General features: G+C 43.0%; 1 protein-coding gene across 1 annotated transcript in view; it reads left to right on the forward strand.

Moving 5' to 3' along the window:
* The window catches only part of BBX (BBX high mobility group box domain containing), a gene marked incomplete at its 3' end in the record, with an annotated part of 121,865 nt that overhangs the window by 78,418 nt on the left and 15,741 nt on the right, over positions 1-27,706 (forward strand). Inside the window, exons 6-10 of the mRNA XM_082221198.1 lie at positions 620-687; positions 6,175-6,255; positions 10,120-10,200; positions 24,891-24,950; positions 27,599-27,679. Coding sequence (XP_082077324.1) covers positions 620-687; positions 6,175-6,255; positions 10,120-10,200; positions 24,891-24,950; positions 27,599-27,679 — 371 coding nt within the window. The remainder of the gene's footprint in view (positions 1-619; positions 688-6,174; positions 6,256-10,119; positions 10,201-24,890; positions 24,951-27,598; positions 27,680-27,706) is intronic.

Consider the following 27,706-nt stretch of genomic DNA (forward strand, 5'->3'; position numbering starts at 1 on the left):
ATTGGCGGAGACATCTGAGGGGAGCATGCTAATTGCATGGGGTTCTAAACAGGGAGACCTATATGAGTTTTCATTGAGTCCCATTGTCAAACTTCCCTTCCCAACATGGGGGAGAGAGAGACTTGAGTGTGATCCCATGCAATCCCATAGTCTTGCTTCAAATAGAAATTGTAGAGTTGGGAGAAACCACTTGGGTCATCTAGTCCAACCCCCCGCAATGCAGGAATCTTTTGCCCAATGTGAAGCTCAAACCCACAACTCTGAGATTAAGAGTTTCATGCTGTACCAACTGACAGTTGTATGCAGGAGGCTGCCTGAAGTTTCTTGTGTATATTGTCTGCACTTTATTGTAACACTTAAAAGTTACCAGCACTAGACTGAGATTTTCTGAAAAGAGTGACTTTATGAATAGCTTATCATGATATTATCAAGACTTCCTTCCCACTCCATTTTTTTAAAAAGATATATATGGGGGGGTGTTGATTCCTTTTAAGTAGTCTTTCTTAAAAGATGTAATCTTTATAGTTGCTTTCAGTGCTGTGGCTCAGTATGTTTAAGACCCGCTCAAGCTGGCTCCAAAATAAAACATTTTTATCAATATATTTTTATTCTCTGATAGATCCTACACAAATGGGAGGCCTCAGTATGCTACTGTTAGCAGGAGAACATGCCTTGACTGCACAAGAGGTAAGCAGCTATCTTGTCTGCTTCATCCTTTCATTAATGCAATGCATGTTTGACAGATATGTATGGTAATGTAACTTCTGCTGACAACTATTTGATAGGTTTTGTATCTGCAGTTTTGCCATTCCATAGCTATAGAACCTAATCATTTGTGCCAGTTGTACAGTGTGAAACACTTTGGTGTCAAGTACAGTGGTACCTCCGGTTGTGGACAGGATCCGTTCCGGAGCTCCGGTCGGATTCTGAGGTTTCCGCAACTGGAGGTTCCTGTTCTACGTGTGCGGTGCGATAGAGCATTACTGTGCATGTGTGCGCGCGAAACCCAGAAATCTACTTCTGGGTTTGCCGCGTGTGTATCCCGAAGGATACATAACAAGAGGGGCACGTAAGCAGAGGTACCACTGTATTGCAGAATCAAGTCCTTTATATCTAAAGAGTTTCTAGTAAAGAGGAACTATAATCAAGAGGATGTATCTTGAGTCAAACTGTCTGTGGATGTAAACAGTTCTGTGAACTTAGAAGTCCCAGCCTTGAGAGCAAAATCCATTTACTTTGTACATTGTCTGATACATATTTGTCCTTCTGTCATTTATAATTTGAATACCATAGAACAGTGATGGCGAACCTTTTAGAGACTGAGTGCCCAAACTGCTACTCAAAACCCACTTACTTATTGCAAAGTGCCAACACGGCAATTTAACCTGTATATCTCATTTTTTCTGTGTGTTTCACGTTTCTTCTTTATGACTGCTGTTGTAATAAATAATCCTTCATAAAAGTTACTGCATTCATTAAATTATCTTTCTGTTGATATATAATTTTGTGGTATAACTCAGTGCTTTTTTCAAAAAATATGTTTAGGGGTACACTCAGTTTTACTCAAGAAAAATCACCACCGGGGGAAAAATAAATACAGTTCAAATTGGGGAAAATAAATACAGTGAAATTCATCTACCGTTAAATTCACAAAATGTTCAGAGGTGTGCGTCCCTTTGCGTCCCCACAGAAAAAAACCACTGGTATTACTCCAGAACCAAGTAGTGTTATGAGCCATCAAACCTTGGAAATACATTTTTTCCAGAAGGTTTCACAATTTTGGCCACTAGTGTACACTGGAGGGCTTTACTAAGAGCCACCCTCTGCCAATCTTTAATAGAAGATAATGATTGTCTTCCTGCGCACATACAAATATATATAAATAAATAAATAAACCCAGCCAGATGGGTGGGGTATACATTTATTTTTATTTTTGTTTTTTATTGTTGTTGTTGTTGTTGTTGTTGTTATTATATTTTGCTATTTTTTTGGCTGCCATTTGATGGCTTCCTCCATGGAACGATTTTTTCTGTTGGCTTCTGCGGGAAAGCTCAGAGAACATGTAAACCCAGCAGCCCGTTCTTATGTTGCCGTCTTGATATGCTACTGACCTGGGAGTTAAGCCCTGCTGAACTCAAGGCAGCTTACTCCCAAGTCGGAAGAAACAGACTGGCAGAAATCAATGCCTGCTCAGCCCCTCGTTTGCTTGCCAGACCCTGGTGCCGCAGGCTTTGGACGGCACATGCAAGCGCCCCCCCCCCCCCGGCATGAAAGCTACTGCCCTGCTGGGGCAATGGCGTGCGTGCCCACAGAGAGGGCTCTGAGTGCCCTCTCTGGCATGCGTGCCAAACGTTTGCCACCACTGCCATAGAATATTTAGAATAATGTGGCGGAATATTTGGTAGCATTATTTTAAATGCAAAAAGCATTTAAAAATAAAGTTTTGTTGTTGTTTAGTCATTTAGTTGTGTCCGACTCTTCATGACCCCGTGTAAAATATAGTTTACATGCTATTAAATGCTGTTAGATCCCACTTTCCTAATCAACACAGGTAACTCAAAGCTACTTAAAATACTGTTGTAACAAATAATTTTAAATATATTATCTCAGCAATATTTACTTCACTGCTGCTAAGGTGTTGCATCATTATCTCCCATTTTACAAGTGCGGGTTGGGACATTGCCCACACGGCAGCACACATGAGCTTAGAATCAGGAGTGTTGGGCTCACAGCTCATGAAGTTCACCGCCGTACCATAGCAGCTCAGTTTAAAGTAGCCATCTGCCTGTTTACATTTCACCAACTTTGCAATACAAAATGTATTAAATCTGGCAGCTTTTAGCACATACATGTTGAATTTCTGTAAGAAGTAGAATGTGATTTTGTAATGGTAGTGGCAAAAGAGTATCATGGTTCAATATAAACACAATAAAATTTTGTAGCGTCTTGTGCTTCAATCAATCAATCAATCAATCATTTATTTATTTATTTATTTGTATGCCATGTTTCCAAAGTAAAAACATGTTCTAGGTGGCTTACAATGTATTTTAGAAACTACAGCACTACAAAGATAACAAAAGTAGTCATACACAAAACATCAAAAAGTACGCAGACTGAACAATTTCCACATAAATCATGAGAACAAAATAAAGATACAAAAAGATGACAGCAACAGCCCCCATAAACAACAAACCCCTGTAAACAATGCCCCAGCCCAAGATTCTGTTCGGCAGCTTCAGCTTTTATAGCTGGAGTCAACCGGCCCTTGCCTCTCAGACCAGGTAGGAAAAGGCCTACAAGGCAGGGAGCAGATCTTCCAGGGCTCAAAGCCAAGATGTTGTTGTTGTTGATGATGATAATGATAATAATGATGATGATGATGATAATAATAATAATAATAATTTATTTATACTCCGTCCATCTGTCTGGGTTTCCCTAGCCACTCTGGGCGGCTTCCAACAAAATATTAAAATACAATAGTCTGTTAAACATTAAAAGCTTCCCTAAACAGGGCTGCCTTCAGATGTCTTCTAAAAGTCTGGTAGTTGTTTTTCTCTTTGACATCTGGTGGGAGGGCGTTTCACAGGGCAGGTGCCAATACCGAGAAGGCCCTCTGCCTGGTTCCCTGTAACTTGGCTTCTCGCAGTGAGGGAACTGCCAGAAGGCCCTCAGCGCTGGACCTCATTGTCCGGGAAGAACGATGGGGGTGAAGACGCTCCTTCAGGTATACTGGGCCAAGGCCATTTAGGGCTTTAAAGGTCAGCACCAACAATTTAAATTGTGCTCGGAAACATACTGGGAGCCAATGTAGGTCTTTCAAGGCCAGTGTTATGTGGTCTCGGCGGCCGCTCCCAGACGGTCTCTTAAGCAACTTTTTATGGACTACAGGCCACTTCATCATATGAAAATTATGTGAATAACTTGCTGGTCTGTGGGGACAGGGGAACATTTGCAAACCTAAGATTTAACTTGAATCATTTTACATGTAGCTTATATAATCTGTCCTTCACTTTTACAAATACCAGGTACAGAGTATAAACCAAAGAAACCAGAACAGTAAGCCATTCTGAACAAATAAAGACTGCTAAAAACAGCATAATAAGCGAATCGGCAGCTTAAAATGCCTGGGCAAATAAATAAGTGTTAACCTAGTGCTGGAACAATGACCACATCAGCCAGGCAGACTTCTGAGTGGAGGGCATTTGTGGCACCTTATGTAGCCATAATGCCATGAGTAGGAAGTAACATGGTGCTTGTTAAGCCCTTGTTTGCAAGCCTGGTGTGTCTACCAGCCATTCTGACAAATTTCTTATGAGAAATCCACTTTCACAGCAACTTCACAGCTCCTTCCCAAAACATTCTGGGCAGACATTTGGCTGGCAAGTGAAGCATGCAGTGGTAAAAAAAAAACCCTTTTCATTTTCTTCGAAGAATAATCAGGCAGACATTAAGGAGGCAGTGTGTGTTTGAGTGTTAAAAGCAGACAGAAGGCCATGTTTGCTATCCTTTCTTTGCATTTAATAATACATGGGCAAGAATTAAGTATTATTCTGATACATTGACTTTGTATTTCTTAAGGCTTAATCTGATTGCATTAATGATATTCATCTTCTCAAGAGTTGTATTAACAGTTGTTAACTACGCTGAATTTTTAGGAATCTCTTATTGCCTCATGATGTGAGTGTGAATGCGTTATATCGTGTTCCAGCCATGAAAATGAAATGTAGAATCAATGCTGGTGTTTGCACACTTGTTAAGTGTCAGCTATGCCATTATACTCCTAGAACAGATTATATTACTTGATTTTATAGGGCATTTTTCTGTATTTAGCTCATCACAAACTAATTTTCCCCTTAATGAATGGATGGACAAATGAAAGGTGATCTCTTATGTGCATTTCGTACTTGGTTCCTCCCTTCAGTCTTCGGTGCTTTCCATTTTTCTGCATACCAGTGGCTGCTTTGTGCTGGCAATGCTGCTAAAAAGGCAAATGGCGACTTGTTTGCATATGTACCTGCCTGCATGCAGGGAAGCATGTAATGCCCATCCTTCCCATTTCTGATCTCTTTTTCATTTTAAATTCTGCGGCTCTTTCCACGCTCCTTATTTTACACGTATTTCTCTGTCCCTTCTCTTCTCTTTTCTAAAATTGGCTTCTGTTTCCCTAAAGCATTCTGTTTAAATTTCTTTTGGCTATGAATGTTAGAAGGATGCTGGAATGAAGCTATATGGCTTTAGCAGAAATGTTATAAAGAATTAAGTAAAAATAGATTGTTAATGGACCAAAGTGGAAAATTTAAGGTTAGATTGTGTTAAGATAAATTATAGAACAAAAACTGAGAAAGATGGAAAGGATTTGCTGAAATAGTTAATTGAACTAGAATACAAAAAAGGGAGGTGTGAGGAGGTCGATGAAACAAGTAAATGAAAGGTAAAGATACGGAAATATTGAATGTGGTTTTTTTTAATGTTTTTGTTTTTCTTGTTGTTTTCCTGTATGGCTTTTTGTTTTTTCCTTTTGTTTTTGATGTGTTGTAAGGTATTGTTCTGTTTTGTTTAACTTTTTGTTGTTTTTTTTCCTTTTTTTCTGTAATTTTTAAACCTCCAATAAATATCATTAAAAAAAATAAAATCTTTTGGCTTACAGTGCTTTTGTACACTTTCTCCTCCTTAACTTTTCAGTTCTTTCTTTCTCTTTGCTCCTTCTTTTCCCCTTATGTACTTCTAATCAAACCCAAAACCTGACTATTACTTTTCATTGTTGCTTTTATCTGTTGTTATTCTACGGCTCTGGAATGCACTGGCTACATGGAATGTGCTCCCTATCGATATTCAAGCAGCTCTGCCAATTTTGGTTCTTAAACAGCTTCTAAAGAGCAATCTGTGCTCTGAGGCTTTTCCTTGCTCATTAATCCTTCCAGGTTTCCCTTCCTCTTGTGACCATTTCCACCCCCTCCACTTTTTTTGTCTGATACATTGTAAGCCTCCAGGCAGGGTTTGTCATTACTTTTATCTCTCCTATGCCATTTTGATTTGAAAGTGCTTTAGAAATATAATATATGCGCACACCACTTAGCAGTAAAAGCCTGCAACTCACAGGCAGGCCCCTTTCTAATTGACACACGAAGCAGAATGTAGTCCCTAAAGTTTTCCCCCCAATAATCGTTGTTTCAGATTTCTTCAAGTACATGCCATTCTGATGCATCCAATTCTACTGAAGGATGTCTAAAGTCGCCGTTGTTTCAATTTGCTGAGGTGAGCTTTTTCTAATTTCTGGGTTTTTTGGTTTTTTAATAAATAAAAAAAAAGAACACTAAAGGCTTTCAGATAAGCTCCAAAAATGCTTTAGTTAATTTATCATGCATTTCAACAGTGGTCACATACATATTTACCTGAGGATCATGGGTGACTTCTGCATCTTTAATGACACTTAAATATAGTTAATTAATTAAATGCTTTACATGATGCATTGCATTAGGTAGGCATTCTTGAGCAGAAGAAAGAATTTCTTTCGTATATTTAGTAGAAAGCATCCTGAAGCCAAAAAATGTGCCAGCTAAGGACATATTTATTTAATTAGCAGCTATAATGGATGCCCTCTTCAGGCATCAGATCTTGACAAGCTTCATCAGGTGACTGTTCAGGTTAAAGTGTGGAAACACTCTTTTCAGTACTAAGTCAAGGTCAGCACCATCCATTAGCATATTAGATAGATAGATTGTGCCCTCGTATGTTGTCAAATCCTGTACTGTCAAATCCTAATCATCTTTCAGCATATAACTGAGGGCCAAAGTCACAAATCCATTTTTTGAACATGTAAGCAGCCTTTAGCCTCTCCAGATACATGCTCATTGGTGAAGGTAGTGTATGAACCAGGCATTCAGTTCTCATACTTACAGAGCTGCTCCTCTTCAGGGACGGGTGGGGTTGCGTGCAGGCTTTGCTCTTTCCCGCCCTCAGCAGGGGGGGTATCGAGACCCCCACATCACTGGGAGTCCCGTCACGCATCACGACCACAGCCAGCCAATCTGGCTGGCGGTGGGGGGGTGGCTAGTCACATTTAAGCAGCTGCGTGGCCGGGAGCTCCTCCTTCTGCTCCAACCTTCCACAGATCTCCTGCCCTCCTTCCCTTCTTTCGTTGATCACCTTGACCTTGCTATGGACTTCAGTCGGTTGCCTGTTTAAGCGGCCTGGTAGGAATTTTCCTACTTGGCAAATTGGCACCAGCCACTTGGTTTTCGCCTACCTCGTAGCAAATCGTTACAACTTTATAAGGTTTGGCGGTTAGGCATTGGAAAAGCTTGGTTTATGGGAGGGGAGGTTGTGGCCATCACCTACCCCGCCACCATAAGGGTATTCCATTAAAGCAGCCTTTCTCAACCTGTGGGTCCCCAGATGTTGTTGAACTACAACTCCCATCACCCCCTAGCTAGCAAGGCCACAGCTCAGGGATGAGGGGAGTTGTAGTCCAACAACATCTGGGGACTCACAGGTTGAGAATAATAATAATAATAATAATAATAATAATAATAATAATAATAATAATAATAATAATTATTATTATTTATTATTTATACCCCACCCATCTGGCTGGGCCTCCCCAGCCACTCTGGGCGGCTTCCATAAAAACCAAACATACAATAAAATATCACACGTTAAAAACTTCCCTGAACAGGGCTGCCTTAAGATGTCTCCTGAATGTCAGGTAGTTGTTTATCGCCTTGACATCTGCTGGAAGGGTGTTCCACAGGGCGGGCGCCACTACCGAGAAGGCCCTCTGCCTGGTTCCCTGTAGCTTTGCTTCTCGCAAAGAGGGAACCGCCAGAAGGCCCTCGGCGCTGGACCTCAGCGTCCGGGCAGAATGATGGGGGTGGAGACGCTCCTTCAGGTATACTGGACCGAGGCCGTTTAGGGCTTTAAAGGTCAGCACCAACACTTTGAATTGTGCTCGGAAACGTACTGGGAGCCAATGCAGGTCTTTCAAGACCGGTGCTATATGGTCTCGGCGGCCGCTCCCAGTCACCAGTCTAGCTGCCGCATTCTGGATTAGTTGTAGTTTCCGAGTCACACTGCTGTGTTAAAGGAACCCGGGGTTGTGGTTCCTGTTCGAAGCCCGGGTGGAGCCTAGGGCCATGGCACGACCTTTCCCGTGACCCTGGGGGAGACCAAGAAGAAGAAGAAGAAGAAGAAGTTTGGATTTGATATCCCGCCTTTCACTCCCCTTCAGGAGTTTCAAAGCGGCTAACATTCTCCTTTCCCTTCCTCCCCCACAACAAACACTCTGTGAGGTGAGTGGGGCTGAGAGACTTCAGAGAAGTGTGACTGGCCCAAGGTCACCCAGCAGCTGCATGTGGAGGAGCGGAGACGCGAACCCGGTTCCCCAGATTACAAGACTACCGCTCTTAACCACTACACCACACTGGCTCTCAAGTTGATGTACATCAACAGGGCTCCCCCTACAGGTGGTTGACCATTGTAAGACTTCCTGCGTGGTGGGCAGGAGTCAGATGTAGTCGGTTCGGGTCCAATGCCCAAAGCCAACACCACTCACATTCTGTAACCAATAAAAGCTGTGGCCTTTTTTCATCCCATTAACCTAAAATACTTGTTTCCACGTGTTTTTATTCACCAAGGGGTGTGGGGCCTTGACGCGCAACAGTACCATTTCCAGCTTCTATGAGTACAGGACTTGCTACAGAGTAAATTATTTCCTACATATTAGAGACAACCCAACAGACATTGGTCACGACTAAATCCCACTGAAATAAATAGAACTTGAATTCGTTGCACCAAAACCCCCACTCCTTTGTTTTTGATGTATTTAGTTGTGGATAATTTTTTCTGGATTCTGCTCATTGCATCGGCCCATGAAAGTGGGTACCTGGTCAAGGAATGTGTGAACTGTGACCCTAAGGTGCTGGTGGAGCCCCATTAAAATGTTCAACCCAAGCACAGTTATATAAATGCAATCTGAAACACAGTTAGTTACTCAGGATTAAGCACCACTGAATATACCATCACCATGGGTGGCAACGCAAGAGGCGATGCAACAGGAGACCTGTGGAGCCAATGTGAGCACCACTCAGTGATGTAGCAAGCAATGTAGTATTCACAATTATGTAGCTTTTTCTCAGAAAAGCTCAGTAAGAGATTAAGATGCGACCGAAGAAGAGAATACAAACATCAAAGTATAGAGGGTACCCAATTTTTTTACCCCCAAATATTATTTTAATTAGAAGCCATTGTTTCTAATAGATTTTTTTTTCATCTGATATCAGAATACCAAGAATGTGTGGATAGTTGGCACAATCCAGCCAGGATTAAGCACTTTTAAAACACCAATTATTTTCAATGGGTGAGTTAAGTATGTAATTTTAAGCCCCGTTGATTTCAATTTGAATGTTAAGCATGTGTTTAAATCTTACCTGTTGAAATCAATGGAATGTAAAAGTGTTTCACTTTGACTGGATTGTGCTCATTATTGTCCTGAAAACAATCCAGAGTATTCCAAATTTTCATGGACATTTTTGACCAGATAGCTAAGATTGCTGTTAACAAGTTTCCAGCTAGCACATTTGAACATCTCAGCGGTGAAAAATGAAGCCAGAATCATAAGGATCTCATTTAAAACTTCCTTGTAAATAGGTTTCTTTGAAATCAGTGGGGTTTATTTCCAACTAGTCAGTTCAAAATAATATTGCTTATTTTAGTCTGAAAATTCTGATTTCTTGTACAGTTATTTCAGCATGGTACTGATCATTTTGGTGCTTTGTATGCAATTAGTGTGTCAGGTGAAATGCTTAATTTGCGTATGTCAATGCAAGGGATCAAAGCCTTTGGCTTAGCTCCAAGCCGTGTGATACTTTATTTAATATTACCATTGTGACTTTTCATTGTTTTATTTTGTTGCTCTGATTATGGCAGAGGTTTCCCTATGAAAATGATGTGTGTGTTTTTCATAGTTTGTCATTTACAATCCATTAGAAAAGTAACTTATTCATACCACTTTGTGTCCTGAAGAGCGAAAAGTTTTGCCATTTCTGCAGAACATGAAAATCAGATTTGGCTTAAACACGGTGTTCTAATGGCTTTTTTTTTATAAATGTGCCCCCCTCCCAGATTTCTTCAAGTCCATCACAACCAGATGCCCCTGCAGATTCAAAAGAAAGTGAGGAATCAACACTATTTCAGTTTTCAGAGGTATGACAAATCTGACTTTAAAAAAAATAGAAATACAGTGTGATAAAGCAAGATGGCTTCAAATGTTGCCGTCCTTCTGAAGTACACAAGCATATAACAAATAGTTTCTCCAGCAGGTTTAATTTTTATAATGTGCTAGATACAACTGATATGTGGAAGTACATAGCAATGCCTCCTTCAAGGAAGTAGGATTTTCCCCACAGAATTAGGCTGGAGACTCTCTGCATGCAGTCATCGTGGGACAACAAGAATGAGCCCAACAAGGGGCTGCGTTCACACATTATGGTAAACCATAGTTAATGTTATACTGGGAACTGTAAGTTGGCTCCTACTTGGCTCCTCCATTGGCTCTGGTGGGTACAACAAACCATGATCCCTGGTTTATTGTTACATCTGAATTAGGGATTGTGGTTTGTTTTACTCCCCCAAAAACACAATCAGGAAGCCAGTGTTTGTTTTTGGATCATGGTTTGTTGCTCCCACTTGTTTTTAGGAGAGGAGAGGTTTTCCACCTTAGTATGACTTCTCATGAGACTGCTGTAGAGCTTCTTTCAGTGCTAAGGCTCAGCTGGGAAAGAAATAAGGTAGTAGTAATAAAAAGAGTGTACACAGTGTGCTTTCCCTATTATCACTGAGTAACTTAAACTAGCAGTTATTTTTTGGGAGGAGGAGCACACTTGTCAGAAACTATGAATTCAGATAGACATGAGCCCCAGCACCTTTCAATTAAGAAGATCCTTAACGTAAAGGAGGTGGTGGGAAAGATCAAAACACTTCAGTAAAATACAAGATTCTTCTTCTCACAGGTGCCTTCAAGTCTCTATCCTACCTTCAAAATGCTGCCTGTGTTCTAACCCCCCACCCAAAAAAGCGCCTTCACACCAATCTGTTTATTGGGATAAATAGGTCTAAACCAGTATAAGGCAACTGCTTTGATTGTGGGGAAAGGCACCATACCTATGTCATTCTCATCCCTTTTCTTAATTGCAACAATTAGTATTTCTAAAGTCCTTAAGTTTCTTGACCAAAGGATCAGTGGTTTTGCTTGGTTGTGAAGGGGGATGTTCTATGGCATTGATGGGGAGCCTCCCACGATCCCAATTAGATCCTACATGTCATGTTCTGGTGCGATGCTGGATTTCATGGAGAAGGAGGCAAGGCGTAACAAGCCAAGGCCCCTTTGTCACTAACTAGATTCTTAAAGCCCTTGATCTAGAGACAGGCACTCCTTTGTTCCCTAGCCTACTGCCTTACGTGCTTCCTGCACTGCTTGAGGTCCTGGGGAAGGCATTTCGTTACTCCACCTCAATGAAAGTTTCCTGTGAAGGTTCCGACTCTGACCCTGTTGATACAGGAGGTTCTTCCTGATTTCTCATGTTCTCAGGCTCGGTTGTTTCCTGATCTCTCATCAGACTCAGAGCCCTGCACCTGGTCTGGCTTCTTAGCTGGCAAGTCTTCAGCCTCTGACGCAGGAGTCTTGATTGCTGCCAGCCTCTGGGGTCATGACACTAAAGGCCTCTGGATTTGGCCCACGAAACTGTTTGGGGCAAACTATGCAACCTTTCCCATAGTTCAGTCTGCAGCTGCAGAGTGACGATTGACAGGAGCAGCTTTGGAAACACCTGGGATATGACATCAAGCAATTGATAGGGGAGCAGCCCTGGCTACCTGTCAAAATGGCCATGGAGAGTTGGCCATAGAAATGGCTCCCCATCCCTGTTATTCGGGTTGGAAATGAGTCTTCCTTGTAGGGTGTCATTCATCCTTTGCACAGACTTGAGCTTCTGTACAGTACAGCCTTGTAGCTGTACCTCTTGTTAGCCAAGCCTACATCATCGTTAAACCAAAGGAACAGTATACTGAAATCGCTGCCTGTGATTTTCATCCCCCTTAGCTTGACTATATAATGTAGCTATTCAAGGCACAAAACTAAAATATCTTAAGTTTAAATAAAAAATCAGTTCTGGGATGAATTTGCTTCTGAATAGCAATATCCCAGGAAATGATAAAGTAACCTCTCATAGCCTCAGATGTCTGTCAATGCCTATGAATTCTGCTAGAGAGCACTTCTCTCGTCATCGCCGGGAACTGCTGCAGCAGAAGCAGTGAAGGAAGCTTCAGCTATACGCACATTTCTCTTCTTTGTGTTACGATCATGAATTTAGTAGGCTGCGAAGATATGTAGCACACAGTTTGGTGGCTTACTATGAAGTTTGGTGCTAGCGCAGTGTTGCAAGTCCTGGTGTTAGGTATATGCAGTGCTTTTTTTCTTTAAAAAAAAAGTTTAGGGGTACTCTCATTTTCCTACTCATATTGAAATGCTGCAGCTCAATGAGGCCAAACTTAAATTCAAAAAATGTTTAAGGGTTTGCGTACCCCCAGGAGAAAAGCACTGGGTGTATGTAACTTACACAAGATGTTGCACTAGAGCAGCACTGCCACAAACCGTTCTGCTGACACCCACATCAAACTGTGCTCAGGGTTCCAACCCTTCATTTGAGGCCCCTACTCAACATTCAAGCATTGCTTCTCTCTGTTAATCACAGAGACACAATGGGGGTGATTTGAGTATTGCCACTTCTTTGTGCTCCGTTCCCATGATGCTCCAGAAACATGTATATATAAGTGCTGGAGAAGGGGAATGAGGAACAGGATCATAGAATTGTAGAGTTGGAAGGGACCCTGAGGTCCTCTAGTCCAAACCCGTGCAATGCAAGATGACATGGTTACTTATTGCAGCCGCCTTAATTTGGGCCAAGGGCAGTACTGCAGCAAGCACAACATCCCAGGCCCACATTTGCCTGGGTAATGCAATTGTGGGCATAGGAGGCAGCATTTCTGGGTAAGAATCAGAATAGATAGGTGCTTAGCCCTCTCTATGGCTATGTTCACATCTCATGTTAAACCATGGTTAATGTCAAAATAAAAAAATTCCTTCCAGTAGCACCTTAAAGACCAACTAAGTTAGTTCTTGGTATGAGCTTTCGTGTGCATGCACACTTCTTCAGATACACTGAAACAGAAGTTGCCGGATCCTTCTATATAGTGAGAAGGTGGGGAGGGGTATTACTCAGAAGGGTGGTGGGAATGGGGGATTGGCAGATAGCTGAGATGAGCCTGTTGACGACTCTTAACGACTGTAATAGGTCTTACAGGAAAAGGCAAGGGGTGAGAAGGTGAGAAATGGCTTAGTCATGTATAATGGGATAAGAATCCAATGTCTTTGTTCAAACCAGGTCTCTCCATGGTTTTAAGTTGATGATCACATACAGCTCCCAAGTTAAAACAGTTCAACGCATCATCAGAGATCTACAACCTCTCCTGGGCAATGACAATTCTCTTTCTCAAGCTCTGGGAGGAAGACCTTTCATTGCCTACAGACAGCCACCCAATCTTAAACAACTCCTAACCCACAATAATACTACAACCAGACTTAACACGGACACTGGCACCAGAGCCTGCAATAAACCCAGATGCCAACTTTGCTGCCACATACACCCGGACAACACCATTACTGGCCCCAACAACATCACACATACCATCTCGGGACTATTCAATTGCTCATCGTCTAACATTGTGAATGCCATCAAATGCCAACAGTGTCCTTCAGCTCTCTATATTGGACAAACAGGCCAAACCTTACGCCAAAGAATAAACGGACATAAATCTGACATCAAGAATCACAACACAGAGAAACCAGTAGGAGAACACTTCAATCTCCCAGGACATTCTATACAAGATCTCAAAGTAGCTGTTTTACTACAAAGGAATTTCAGAAATAGACTGGAAAGAGAAGCTGCTGAATTGCAACTCATTACCAAACTTAAAACCATGGAGAGACCTGGTTTGAACAAAGACATTGGATTCTTATCCCATTATACATGACTAAGCCATTTCTCACCTTCTCACCCCTTGCCTTTTCCTGTAAGACCTATTACAGTCGTTAAGAGTCGTCAACAGGCTCATCTCAGCTATCTGCCAATCTCCCATTCCCACCACCCTTCTGAGTAATACCCCTCCCCACCTTCTCACTATATAGAAGGATCTGGCAACTTCTGTTTCAGTGTATCTGAAGAAGTGTGCATGCACACGAAAGCTCATACCAAGAACTAACTTAGTTGGTCTGAAGGTGCTACTGGAAGGAATTTTTTTATTTTGACTATGGCAGACCAACACGGCTACCTATCTGTAACATGGTTAATGTTTAACTCTGGTTTACTATGAACAAGCAACATGGTGGTGCATGCTACTCAAAAGTCCTTGCTCCACTCCTGGCTATGTTGGGAGCATGACTAAGGGGATATTTCCCACAACAAACCCAGACTAGGGAGGTTATTTCCCACAAATGCACCACAAAAACCAACCTTTCCCAACCACCTTTTATTTTAATCATCAAATTATACGTAATAAAACACCTTTTAAAATATTTTAAAGCATATTGGTAGCTACACTAAAATAAAGCCGTTCCCCATTTCAATTATAAATAAAAACAAAGCTAGAAGGATATCATATATCCAAACAGTCAATACTTTGTGAATTCATGATGACAATTAGGTGAAAAAACCTGTTTTCTTTTACAGTAATCAATACTCTTTTGCCACTTTACCAAAAACTTACCTTGTCTCGCTTCTCATTCTTGATATCTTAAAAAATGTGTTCTTAGCCATAGTTGCATACTCCAATTTTTGTCTCTCCATTCTTTAATCTGATACGGACCAAGATTCCCTTCTCGAGGAAGTCCTCAATCATAGGAGTTAGTCCTTCAATGGCTTCTTTGGGTAAGGGATATTGCTTCGTGCACGGAAAGGGTAAATCAGTCCTATAGGTAATTTTTACTGGGACCGCTGATAATAAGAGACCCACTGAGGTCGATTCGGTGCCCCATAAAGAGGAAGGTAAATCGTTTTCCAATTCCGGGGGAAGGTTTGGGAGTTGGTTGTCTGTTTTCGCCTCTTCAACTATTCCCTGAAAAGCGGGGATGGCTTCTTCAGGCATGTATAGATAGATACCTTCCTGGGAACATGTAATGGTCGCATTTAGTTTACAGAGCAAGTCTCTCCCCAAGAGGTTTACCGGACTGTTGGTTAAGAGGAAGGTGTGTTCAGCTAGTAGCGGTCCGAGAGTAACCTTGGTAGGACGTGATAGTGGACAAGTGCGGGGTATCCCGTCCAGACCCATAACCTTTCTGGTCTCCGGACCTGGTTTCAGGTGGCTATCGGTTAGAGTGGAGTATGTGGCTCCAGTGTCTAAGAGACATTGGTAGGGATGGCCATCGATTTGTATAGTGCAGAATGGGTCTTCTGAGGATAACGTGAGAACTGGGCAGATAGTTAGGGCTTGGTCGGGATCCCCTTCTAATTGTCAATAGGACTCTTGATCTTCAGGAGGGGGTTGGTTAGGGGGGTGAAATGGAGGTGCTGTGGCGTTGGCCCACGGGTGGGCGGATGGGGTTACAGCGGGCATCTGGGTTCTCGGTCCTGGTAGTGGCCTTTGGTTTGGGGCAGATGCATTCGGAGGTAGTTGAGGTTTATATGAGGCAGGGGCTTGTTGAGGAATATGGGTGAGGGGTGGTTGGTTCCCGTACCCTTGGGTCGCGTTGAGATGTGGTGTTCCGTAAGTCATATTATTGAGGTAAGGGCAAAACCTTCTTATATGTCCCTCTTCGTGACAGTAAAAACACCCTCCAGTGGACGGTCCCCATGGTCTGTGGGTGTTGGGGTTTCCTCCTTCCCGGATCCCCCTTCCACGGCTGAAGCCCCTGCCTTTGTTAGAGTTTAAGTCCATGCTTAGAGCAAGGATCTGTTCAACTTCAGGTTTGGGATCTTTTCTCTTCCTCTCGTCTCGTGAATTATAGACGGATTTGGCAATAGAGAGGATTTCACTAATGCTCTTGCCATCATACCCTATTTGTAAGTTTAGGGCTTTTCTTATGTCGGGGCAGGCTTGGTCCTTAAAGAAGCCTTTGACTATGACTTCGTGTTGGGGGTTGTCGGGATCGATCCCTCCCCAGGTCTTGATGGCTGAGACCAGTCTGGTATAATAATCAGATGGGTGTTCATTTGCCCCTTGTAACACGGTCTGGACCTTCGTCCAGTTGACCGTGCGTTGTCCAGCAGCCTTAATGCCGTCCAAGATTGCCCTCTTAAATAAATCTAAGCACCATGTTCCATCTGTGGTATTATAGTCCCAGGTTGGTTCGGTGCGTAGGCATTGGGCCGTGAGTGCCTCGACGTCTTGTGGGCGTCCTGCCTGGTAATTTGGGAGCTCAATTGCTTCTCCAGCCTTAGCTAAAATATCTGCCTTTTCAGCTTCGTTGAAAAGGGCATTTAGGAGAACATGAACGTCTGGCCAAGTCGGCTTGTGGGTCGAGAAAATAGCGCTGACCTGACGGTGACACTTATCCGGGTCGTCCCTTAAGGATGGCATTTGATTTGACCAGGTTACCAGGTCTGCCGTATAGAATGGTTGGTGAGTGTATACCATCCGAGGAGGTCCGTCCGGTCGCAGGGGTGGGATTGGTAGGGCCCTTAAGGGCATCTGTACGGCTACGGAGCCTGTCTGATTAGGGTCCGCCTGCTTGGATGTCCCCGGAGTCTCTTTAGGTCCCTCTTGGGTCTCTTTTGACCTTTCAAGGAAATCTGAGTATTCTGAGGTGGCATTTAGTATTTCTTTGGCTCGCTGTCTCAGAGATAGGAGGTTAGAACTTTCTAAGGTTGCACTCTGTATCTCTTTAGCTCGCTGTCTGGTTATTCGCGGGCTCGCGCCCCCCCGTGCCCCTGGTTCCTCTGTATCCCCATCGCTATCTGAGTTCTCCCTTGAGGCGGGTGGAATATTTTGTCTATAGTAGAAGGGAATGAGCGCTTGTTCCATGGAGTCATCTCCTGGGTGTCCTTCGTATGGGGGGGGCGGAGGCAACCTTCCGTGATTTAAGATAGGCAGTTGGTAGGTCGTAGCTCTCTTGGTGACTTGGAGCAATTCTCTGACTGTCTCAAAGGTAGCCAGATATTCTAATTGACGTGGTTTCTCTTCCATTAAGTATTTCCTAAGGTATTGTAGGCGTCCTTCGTTAAAAGAGCCTCCCTTTGGCCAACGCAACTCTGGCCTTGCAGAGGCAGTTCCAGCGGGCCAGGTGTCTCTACAGAGATCTTCTAACTTCTGTCTTGATAGTAATTTGTGCCCGGGAATAGACTTCCAATAAGAGATGACAAACTCAAGAGGAGAGTCGGGGTCTCTCCGGGATTCGGATGGCTTTCTAGAAGCCTTCCTCCCGGAGCGAGTCCGCTCATGCTTCGAAGCTTGGGTACCCATTTTATTCACGCGTGTCTGGGTAAAAGAAGGGAGAGGGGTCGTTAGGGATATTGGGCTTATCGGGAAAGTTTTAGCTGCTTAGCAACTTCAGAACGGGTTTCTTTAGAGAGCTCTTCCTGCCTATTCTTTTATTCCTTATTCCTTCCTTTCCTACTTTTCAACTTCTCGGGGGGGTCTCTTTCCACTCTGCCAAATCCCACCCAACTCTTTTCGGGTAACCCCTCCTGGCAACCTCCTACCTATCGTTGCGATCTCGGAAGAGGGGCCCTACTGGACGCCCGCGCCGTGCGGTGCCAGATCGGGTGACCCTTGATAGAGTTTTGGACGGAAAATCCCCCTTGCTATCGGAAGCGGACTCACGCACGATACACGTGTTACGTGGCCCGACCGGTGCGGCTGGGATTCGGATAGGAAAGCAAGACCCCTTCCTGCCCCCTCCGTAAGGGCGCTCGGGAAGTTCGGAAGAAGAACTCCAGCCCCTTGCTTTCAACTGAGATGCCCGTTGCAGAGAGTCGGCTGTCTTTTCAAGCCGGGTCTCCCCGTCTTATTTTCGGACTCTCAGTTGGTGCGGCTGCCTGGAGAGTTGAGACGAAAAGTGATAGAGCTCAGAGCCCCCCTTTCGGGCCGAGCGGCAGTCCACGGTCTCTCTCACGAATTGGACTAAGAGACAGATGAGAAGGAGCGATAGAGAGGAGGGCAGAGAATTCGGTTGCCAGGAGACTTCCACCCCCCGTTTCCACCAGTGCACTGGGTTTCCTATACTCACGCGTCTTCAGTGATGATCCCGGGATCGAGAAGCCGGCGGGATGTCCCTTTGCTCCCCGGCTGAACTCTTGGGACGTTTGATTACCGCCCGGAAGATGGCCGGAGGTCCAGTGGGTCTTCCTGGGCAAAATGGCCCGGAGCCGGCTGAAGACTTCGGGGCCCCCGGTCAGCAGCACGGGAGAACCGCCCGCCCCACGTTGGGCGCCAACTGTTACGGAAAAATCCCGGGTGCGGGGTTGCCCAGCCACCCAGCACGTCGGACAAAGTCCGCGGGTCCTAGCGGAGGAAAATAAGCTCAGCCGGGCACAGGAGCAAGATGCGGAGATCCAACGTTTATTGCGCAATAGGTTCAAGGCGAGATTGAACCCCGAGAATGGGGCGACATAAACTTTTAAAAGTTCCCTCCAAGTCCCATAACACAGTGCGCGGAACGTCATGAATACATTATGGGAAGGTTGGGTTTCATGGATTACATCATGAATATATTACACACGTCATGAAACACGTCATGAATATCTCAGAGAAAGGTGGGGTTACACTAATTTACATTTGAGGGAAGGGAGGGGGAAATATGCAGAGCGAGAGTCATACACAAATACACATTTCATGAGTACCGGTGGCGGTGGGACAATGGGTTACTGATATGCACTGTCTGCCACCTGGTATTGCCCGGGGGACGGGCTGGGCAGAGCGATCTGACAGGATTAAGGAGTTCCTGTGTACGTGACTTGCCGTCTCGAGGATTATGGAGTCGGCCAACATCATGGAGTCCTGGGGAAACTGAGTCGAATGACACCAAGAGCAAGAAAATTGGAGCTGTGGTTGATTTTATATGAATTTTGAAAGGTTCTGATGACTTTCAGTCCGTTCCGTAGCCTAGATCAAAAGCGGAAGCAGAATGTATCCATTCTTGCAGAAATGGATACATTGTAACAAGGGTTTGACAGTTTTACGAGGTCGGGAGTTTCGGTTCTATTGTTCTCGCCGTGGGGGGCCGTCAGCAGCTCGTCAGGAGGTTAAATGAGGCGTGCAAGAGCTCCCTGAGCTAGCTCCTGCAGGACGAATGCATGGTTGTGATTGGCCAAAGCGCGGCCATAGGAATAAGCGGAGAAGGGAAACACTCGGTCTACTCATTCTAAGTATGGAGCGCAGATAGGCATAGGAAAGGATAGGGAATATATATATATTCGAGCTTATTTCGCTCGGGAAAAGGTCTGGGAAACGTGTGGTGCTTGTGCAACGGTGAAGGGGGTTCGAGGGTGGGTGTGCGGTGGTACCCTTGAGGTCATCGCCTCGGACAGCCAAGAAGAAGGGGGAAATAGGTACCCCCCCCCTCGGTCCGTATCAAATTGTTGGTGTTTTATGTGATTTCCAGTATTTGCATAGACCGTTCTAGCCACAAGATAAGAAACAAGTTCCCTACATTCTGAGATAACTTACTGTTTTACATAATTTAAAAGAAAATGAGCAAAATGAAACATTGTATCTTAAAATATTTACCACTTGGGTTTTAAAATCATTTTCCATTTTTTAAAGGGAAAAAAGGCATATCTCTACCACATATGGGGAGAATCTTTCTTTTTATTCTTCCAACATAAAGATAAATGATTTTTATTCATGTTACTTATCTTTTATGGCTTAATTTGCAATCTACTCATTATTTTACAATTATCTCTTAATTCCTGCACATAAAGAGAACTTAAAAGCTACTTTCAAAAGATTTTCACATATATCCATCAGGATTCCGCCCGCTGCCCCCAGTATTTTGTGCCCATTTCACAATATATTATTTTAGTTGTCCCTGTTCTGTGTCATGTTTAACCAAAAGTTTATATATCTTTGCTAATCTATGTTCTTTAATCTTCACAACTTTCTTTTCCAAATTCTGTATGTTCTCTCCTCAACCCAGTTTTCCTTTGATATTCTTGCACTAATGATCTTACCTGACAATATTCAAACCAATTAGGGGTTTTTGCCCTGCATTTTTCTTCTAACCTCTGAATATGAAACCATCCATCCTGCTTTTCTAAAATCATTAATCCTGAATAAATTATTGTTCTTCCATGCATGAAATCCCACCTCTACATTTCCTTTTATCTATTAATTTTTCTAAAGGAGACTTGGACATAACAAATCTTTAATAAATCAAATAACAAAAAAAAATATTATTAATAGTCTTCGATCCAAATTTCTTATCTCCCCCAAGTAAATTATGTAATAAAGTTCCCAAACCCTTTCTGAACTAACTGAATATGGTTCTTTCATCCAATCTACTAATGAGTTGAAAACAAACCTTGGCCTCAACTCATGGTTTGATTAGAAAGAAGGAAACAAACCACGAGCCCAGAATTTTATTCAGTTACTTATTTTTAATTGTTTATTTAGACCATTTCCATACCACTTAATATATAAAAATATAAGCAGTGTACAGAAAACTAACGCAACAACAAAAGACAGCTAACATATTTTACAAAAATTCAGACAGTTTCATATGCAATGGTTGCATAATACAAACTGCTAATAAACATAAACTAGTATCAGTTCATTCTCCTTCCGAAACAACTCACCTCTCAGCCTCCTGCAGTTCCCCCAGCACTCCATCATCTACCCGGTCTCCCAGCCATGGCGCAAACAACCACAGCTTACTCACTAGATGTCATAGAGAAGAGGACATCTGGAACCTGCTGACGTTACCCTAATCTCTCACTCCAGACTTGCTTTTGCAGGCAGGCACAAAGCTTCCTGAGGCTGCCCACAGCTTTGTCCCATTCAGCAAATTCCACACCCAGTCCCAGCCTATAGCAGGTTTGGTGAAGGATGGGCAATGGAGCGCTCCTGCACTCACAGCTCTTTCTTCGGCCTCTGCACACTTCTCCAGCTACTTTCTTTGAGTGCCACAACAAGCAAAGGCGTGTGGTTTGTTGCTCCCAGTATGGCCAGGAATGGTGAAGGAGTGAGGCTATAGCTTTTGAGCACCCTGCACGAGTGCACTGCTCCATGTTGCATCCCAGTTAAACATTAAGTATGGTTGACTGTGATGTGCAAATCAGTGCCAGGGCTCCCCTGCCATTGCTCTCTCAGGTGTTGCTTTCCCTTGCTCAGATGTCCTCCTCTTTCCCCCATTTTTTGGGGAGGAACATCAGTGAGTGCATGAAAGATGAAGCGTCTTCAACAGTCTGTCGGTTCTCTCCTGCAAGCTCACCTCTCTTTGCTCTCCTCTGCATTAATCTTACAAGGCCTATGTTGCTTTATAACACATTGCTGTGCTGTAAGGTACCAGCTGCCTTGAACAAGTTTTAGAAGTTGATGCAGCAACAGTTGCTCTTTGCAGACACCCATAGGAGTAATTTAAAAAAAAAGTTTATACTTTTCAGGTATATAAATTTCTCTGATTTGACAATCATTTTAACATCTTAAAACTTGACTTCCTTCCCCCTCTTTCTGCGGTTCCTTAAATTTATTTTTAATACCTTCTGCATATCCAAATTAACTTAACTTACTCATTTATTTATCTTCTTTATATATATATACTCTTACGTAGCTGCAGGTTATTACAATAATCATGCCAGTGTTTTTATCTGTTTACAATTTATCTGTAAATATTCAACAAACCTCAAAGGATTAAAATTAAGACGATAGCCAGAAAACTTTGTTTGTCTCATTATCTAATTGAGAAGTACACTTAAATTCACCTCTTGAAAATGTGGCGTTACAAATTGCACTCTCAAAATTGCTTTATAGCCTAAAGCAAAGTTCTCATCTCACTGTATTATAATTTGAATTTATATACCGCCTTAAAGCTGGATGTCACAGGGCGGTTCCCAGAATCACTGTAGTGATTCTCCCTAGAAAAAAGTTCTTTTCGAGTCTCATCAAGATTTATTCATTTATGTAAAGGATGTCTCATTAAAAAAGAAAATCATGGCGATTACAAAAAAAACCCCAAAAATAAATGCAAAATACAAAGTTAAAACGATAAAATTACATCAAATCCATCTGCAAAACTATCAGGAACAATATCCGACAATGTTGCTCAGAAAAGTGCTGGTTGAATAAGCAATATTCTGAGGAGGCACCTAAAAGAACAAATTAACAGAATGAAGATAAGCAGTCCAGCTTCTGGTCTATAATTGTGTCTGAAGACAGGCAGAATAAGAGGGAAGATGCCAGCTGGAGCAGCCATCTTGCTCTTCTACTGAAGTCGCCATGCTGGCAGAAAATAATTGTTCTCTGCTATCATTGCCACAGGATAGGCTCGGTAATGAGCTTTTACATATGTTTGGTCAGACTTAGAGTGAGTTTTCAACCACTTGCATTCTAGCTGTCTTCCTTTCTTTTCCATTGTCCTTTGGTCTCCGGTATACCAAGGAGCTGACTAGACTTTGCAGGAAGGGAGAGCACTTTGAGAGGATTCCTGTCAATCATCACCATCATCTTATTTATTTATTTATTTATTAATATTTGTAATTATATTTATATTTATACCCCACCCATCTGGTTGGGTTTCCCCTGCCACTCTGGGTGGCTCCCAACAGAATAATAAAAACACGATAAAACATCACACATTAAAAACTTCCCTAAGCAGGGCTGCCTTCAGATGTCTTCTAAAAGTCAGGTAGTTGTTAATTTCCTTTGTTAATTCCCTTGATGGGAAGGCGTTCCACAGGGCAGGCGCCACTACCGAGAAGGCCCTTTGCCTGGTTCCCTGTATCCTCACTTCTCGCAGTGAGGGAACTGCCAGAAGGCCCTCGGAGCTGGACCTCAGTGTCAATAATAATAGGACAAGCTTTCTTTCAAGGAAGCTTGTCTAATGGATCAATGTCCCTATAAGCTTTCAATGAAGCCCTGGCAACACGTAGTGAAAACCTCTAGCCTAGAGCAGGGTTTCCCAAACTGTGGTCTATGGGCTTCATCCAGGTGGCACATGGTCTGTCTGTGGATTTGTGGTTGAAAATTAGCACATCCATCAAATGAAATGCTCATATTTATTTTTAAATGTATTTTCATCAGCTCCTCCAACTTATCCCATTGTATTCTATTGCATTGCAACCCAAACTTTATGGAATTCTAACTGAAAAACAACAAAATACAACACACAAGAAAAGAAACAAATATGCTATCAAAAAATAATGCAGCATCTAGCACAGTGCATTACAATTGCTGTAACAGACAAAGCCCCCCCCCCAAAAAAAACCCAAACAGACAGAGGGTCTGCCAAGACCCTCAGCAATTTTCAACCGGGCCGTGGCAAAAATGTTTATGAACCCTGGCCTAGAGTATTCACCATTTTAAAGCACGCATATCTTAATCAGTGAGAGAATGTAGAACAGCAAGTCTATCTACACTGAGTTTTCATAGAAGTCTGGAAGCATGAAAAGCTAGGAAACAATCAGCTGTGTATTAGTTGCTGAAAATTAGAGGGTTATCATCTATTTTACAATATAAGCTCTTGTAATGTTGACTTTAGAGGCCATTCTCTGTTATAAAGCAGTCCAGAGCCATATGGAAATGTAAGAGAATGCTTTTTGTGCCAAATGAATTATCTTTGGACGTAGAACTACAATCATTTCCCTCAGATTAGAGTGTTTGGAGAGAGCTCTGAGGACACTTCATTGATAGAAAAGATCTTGAACTTGTTCAGCAGAGTTATTCCCCCGAGTCAGCCCAAGCAGTACTTTGCAGAGTGACTCACATCTTTCTTTGCGAGAGAAGAGGCTGTGGTTTTCATCCTGAACATGGCAGGGTACTTGCTTTTAGATTATTCAAGAGAGGAGCGCACAAAATCCTTATTTCAGCTACTGGAACCCATGTGTCTTTTATTAGCTCAAAGCTTTCATTCCCTCTGGACAGCTTTGGCACATTTTGTATGCCAAAATTACCCTTTTTCCCTTCCTTTTACACCCCCCCCCCAACTTTCAAATTTCCCACTGAGAAAAGTATTGCTGTACTTTGCACGCGGAAAGCAATCTGTTGCCGTAAAAATTGTACAGTGGCTGTAAACATGCAAAAAATCCAGCAGCACAACAGTCTTATGTTGCCCTGGGACCCAGAATGCCTGAGGATTCTTGGCAGTCGTCCCAGACAGCGTTTTTGTTCAGCCTGGGTGTTCTTCATATGTTTCCTTTCTCTTTATCCCTTTCACCGTAGGAGAGAATAATGTTAAGTCTTTGTGAATGGAATGATACCATCAAGTGCATGTGTCATTCATAATGGACAACCTTTAGCCCAGGAATAAAAGTCCCCTGCCAGTCATGCATACTCCATTATACAGTATGACACTCTTCACTGTCATTTCCATATGTTTATCACCCCTTTGCTTACCCAGTGGCTGTGTTGTTTTCCAGTGAAAACAAATGATGTGGCTAATAGGAAAGGTGTCCTTTCTTCTCGTGCTCAACCATGAGACCAGTTAAAATAGCAGAATGATGTGCAGAGATGCCTTTATATCCTGTGGAATCTCAGAATCCACATCAACAACGCTACAGCTTATTGTGTTGATATTGACAAACTAAAATGTCACAAAGGGCAGCTGTCTGCTTGCCTGTCTGCCTCACCCATTGTTGAAAGAGACTTTCTCTGCATTTTGTTTTAAAAAAATCATATCCCTTTCTTCACAGTTGGCGAGTCCTGAACCTATAAAGCACTGTAGGAAGTCAGCACTCTTCCAGTTTGCTGAGGTAAGGCACCTTTTTTATATGTGTAAAAAGAAAAGAAAAGGTATATTTTTATTAATAATATTTTGAATTTAATACGGACTGCAGAAGGATGACACCAGAAGTATCCTTTAGCAAAAGGTGTTGGAAGAAGGAGCTGTGTAGATAAGCATGGGATTTCTGCAAAGATGTATTTCTTATAGCTTTTATGTTTTCATATACAAATGAAATTACAGGTGCAATTCAAAAAGAATTAAATGTGCTTGAGATGTGCTTTCCCATATGACAGATAAAGCTAGGTCTCCACATTTTCACAGCTTGTCAGTCTCATATTTTCTGTAATGTTTGAAAGGTGATAGCTGTACAGAAACTGCCACCTGAGCATTTCCTGCTTCTTGCTACACTTACATCTCCCCTTGAATGGGACAGAAAAGATTTGATTGACATTTTGTTGTAATTCAGGGAGCTGGTTTTTCTGCAACATGCGAAGTGGCTCTGTGGCCCATAGGTTCCAGCAAAACTTATAATTTTCTGTAGCTTGTCATTCAGTTTCCTAGAAACCAGACAGGGAAAATAGCATTGCTACTCCGAAGAGCCTACTTTAATGTGGCAGGCAGTCTGGAAAGTTTGTTTCCCATGTTGAAGTTGACTACAGTATTTGTTCACCTTATACTAAATGAACCATTAAAGAGCCAACTATCTGTTTGGTTATAAAGATGGGTCTGGGAGCCTTGGAAGCTGAGAAGTGAATGGGGGTGTTTAACATTTTCCCATCTGCTACTTTCCCCAACACCTAGGCCAGTTTTTGCTAGCCTGGCGCTTACCAGGTGTCTTGGACTACAACTCCCACCAGGGCTTTCTTGGGTGGGCATTGTTGCCCAACAGAGCACCAGACTGGTCAAGGTTGAAGTAAACTGTCCAGAGGTATGTTTGCTATTTCGACTAAGCAAAATTGATGCAGCAGAAAAACAGCAATCAAAGGAAAAACTATGATGCCTTCATCACTATTACCCCTTTTAAATTACTACACATACAAACTTTGTACTGGAGAAGCAGTGATCAGGGTTCTTTGACTGATGCTTACTGCCAAATTAGTGCTCAAATTTTGTTCACTCTTTTGGTCTGCCTTCAGGCATTATATATAGGAGGAATGTGAGACTTCTATGTTTTACAAACCTTCATAAATTATTCTCTGATTTCCTGTAGAACAAAAACTCTTTGGAGTGGTTGCATACCGTATTTTTTGCCCTATAGGACACACTTTTCCCCCTCCAAAAATGAAGGGGAAATGTGCCTGCGTCCTATGGGGTGAATGCAGGCTTTCGCTGAAGCTTGGAGAGCGAGAGGGGTCGGTGTGCACCGACCCCTCTCGCTCTCCAGGCTTCAGGAAGCTATCAGCAAGCCTGGGGAGCCCGCGGGAGTTCCTGCAGGGCTCCCTAGGCTGCGGATAGCAGCCTGCTGCCCGGCACGTGGAGCACCCTGAAGCAGAGCGCCCGCACACCGGGCAGACATCTGCAGCCTGGGGAGCCCTGCGGGAGTTCCCGCAGGGCTTCCTAGGCTGCGGATAGCAGCCTTCTGCACGGAGCGCGCTGAAGCAGAGCGCCCCACACTTCGGGCAGACATCGGCCAGCCCCACAAGCTCGGGGGACAGCGGGGAGGCGCAGCGCCGCCATCCCGCTGTTCCCCGACCTGGTTTGGTTTCCCCGACCTGGTTTTGGGGGGGAAATAAAGGGGGGGGATTTTCCTTTATTTTCCCCCCAAAAAACTAGGTGCGTACTATGGGACGGAGCGTCCTATGGGGCGAAAAATACGGTATATTGTAGCATACTGAAATATGTTTACGCAGATGTGAGTACAGGTAGCTAGGAACCTTGACCAAATCATTTCAGAGACACATATATTTGTATGGTACATGTGCTGCATCTGTGTAACTTAATATCCAGATACAATGCTTGTATTCTCGTGACATATCCAGAGTGACGGAACATGCATGAAGGGGAGAATCTACATGCATTCAGTTGAATGTTTGCATGGCGTTCACATTTTACATAGGTGGCAGTGCTTGCTCTCATGATCCTATATGTGTTCATTCGGACTAGATTAGTTGCAAAAGCATGACTCTAGGTAACTAGTGTGTTGCACAAGGGTATATATTCTTGCACAGCAAAACAGTTATTATTTTTTTGCAAGATACCTAGCTCCTTGTTACAAAACCACACTTGTAAATTAGCTCATTTCGCCACCAACCTTTCAAGTAAAATGGGAGGATCCAAACTACTATACAAAGGTAAAGATGGCCTGATTTACAACTGTGTAAACTGATACAGCTCTAGTGAGTTGAACATAGACGGTCAATGAAGATATATCTGCTTACACTAAAGGAAACACTTGTCCTGTAGTTTTACAGTCTCCTTAGTGATGGCCTAATTCATTAATGTTTACCCCAGGAACTGAATGCCATACTTGAAAGCATTACTCGGGTACTTTCTAGTATTAACATAATATTTCTTTATATAATTCTTCTCTGTTTGGATCCCCAGCTCTTCCAATGGTGATTGTGGAATTTGAAATTTCCTTTGACATTTTGCATTGCGCTTGGAGGCACAACTTTTATCAGTGACATTGTGATATTATCTTCCCCCCACCCCTTGCTTTCTTTGTTTCTACTTTAGATTTCATCAAGTACATCCCATTCAGGTCCTCCGGAATTAACAAAGCAGTGTGGGACATCGGCATTGTTTCAGTTGGCAGAGGTAGTATTAAAATCCTGTGGCTTAATT

This window comes from Podarcis vaucheri, assembly GCF_965113315.1.
Source record: "Podarcis vaucheri genome assembly, chromosome: 4".
NCBI lineage: Eukaryota > Metazoa > Chordata > Lepidosauria > Squamata > Lacertidae > Podarcis > Podarcis vaucheri.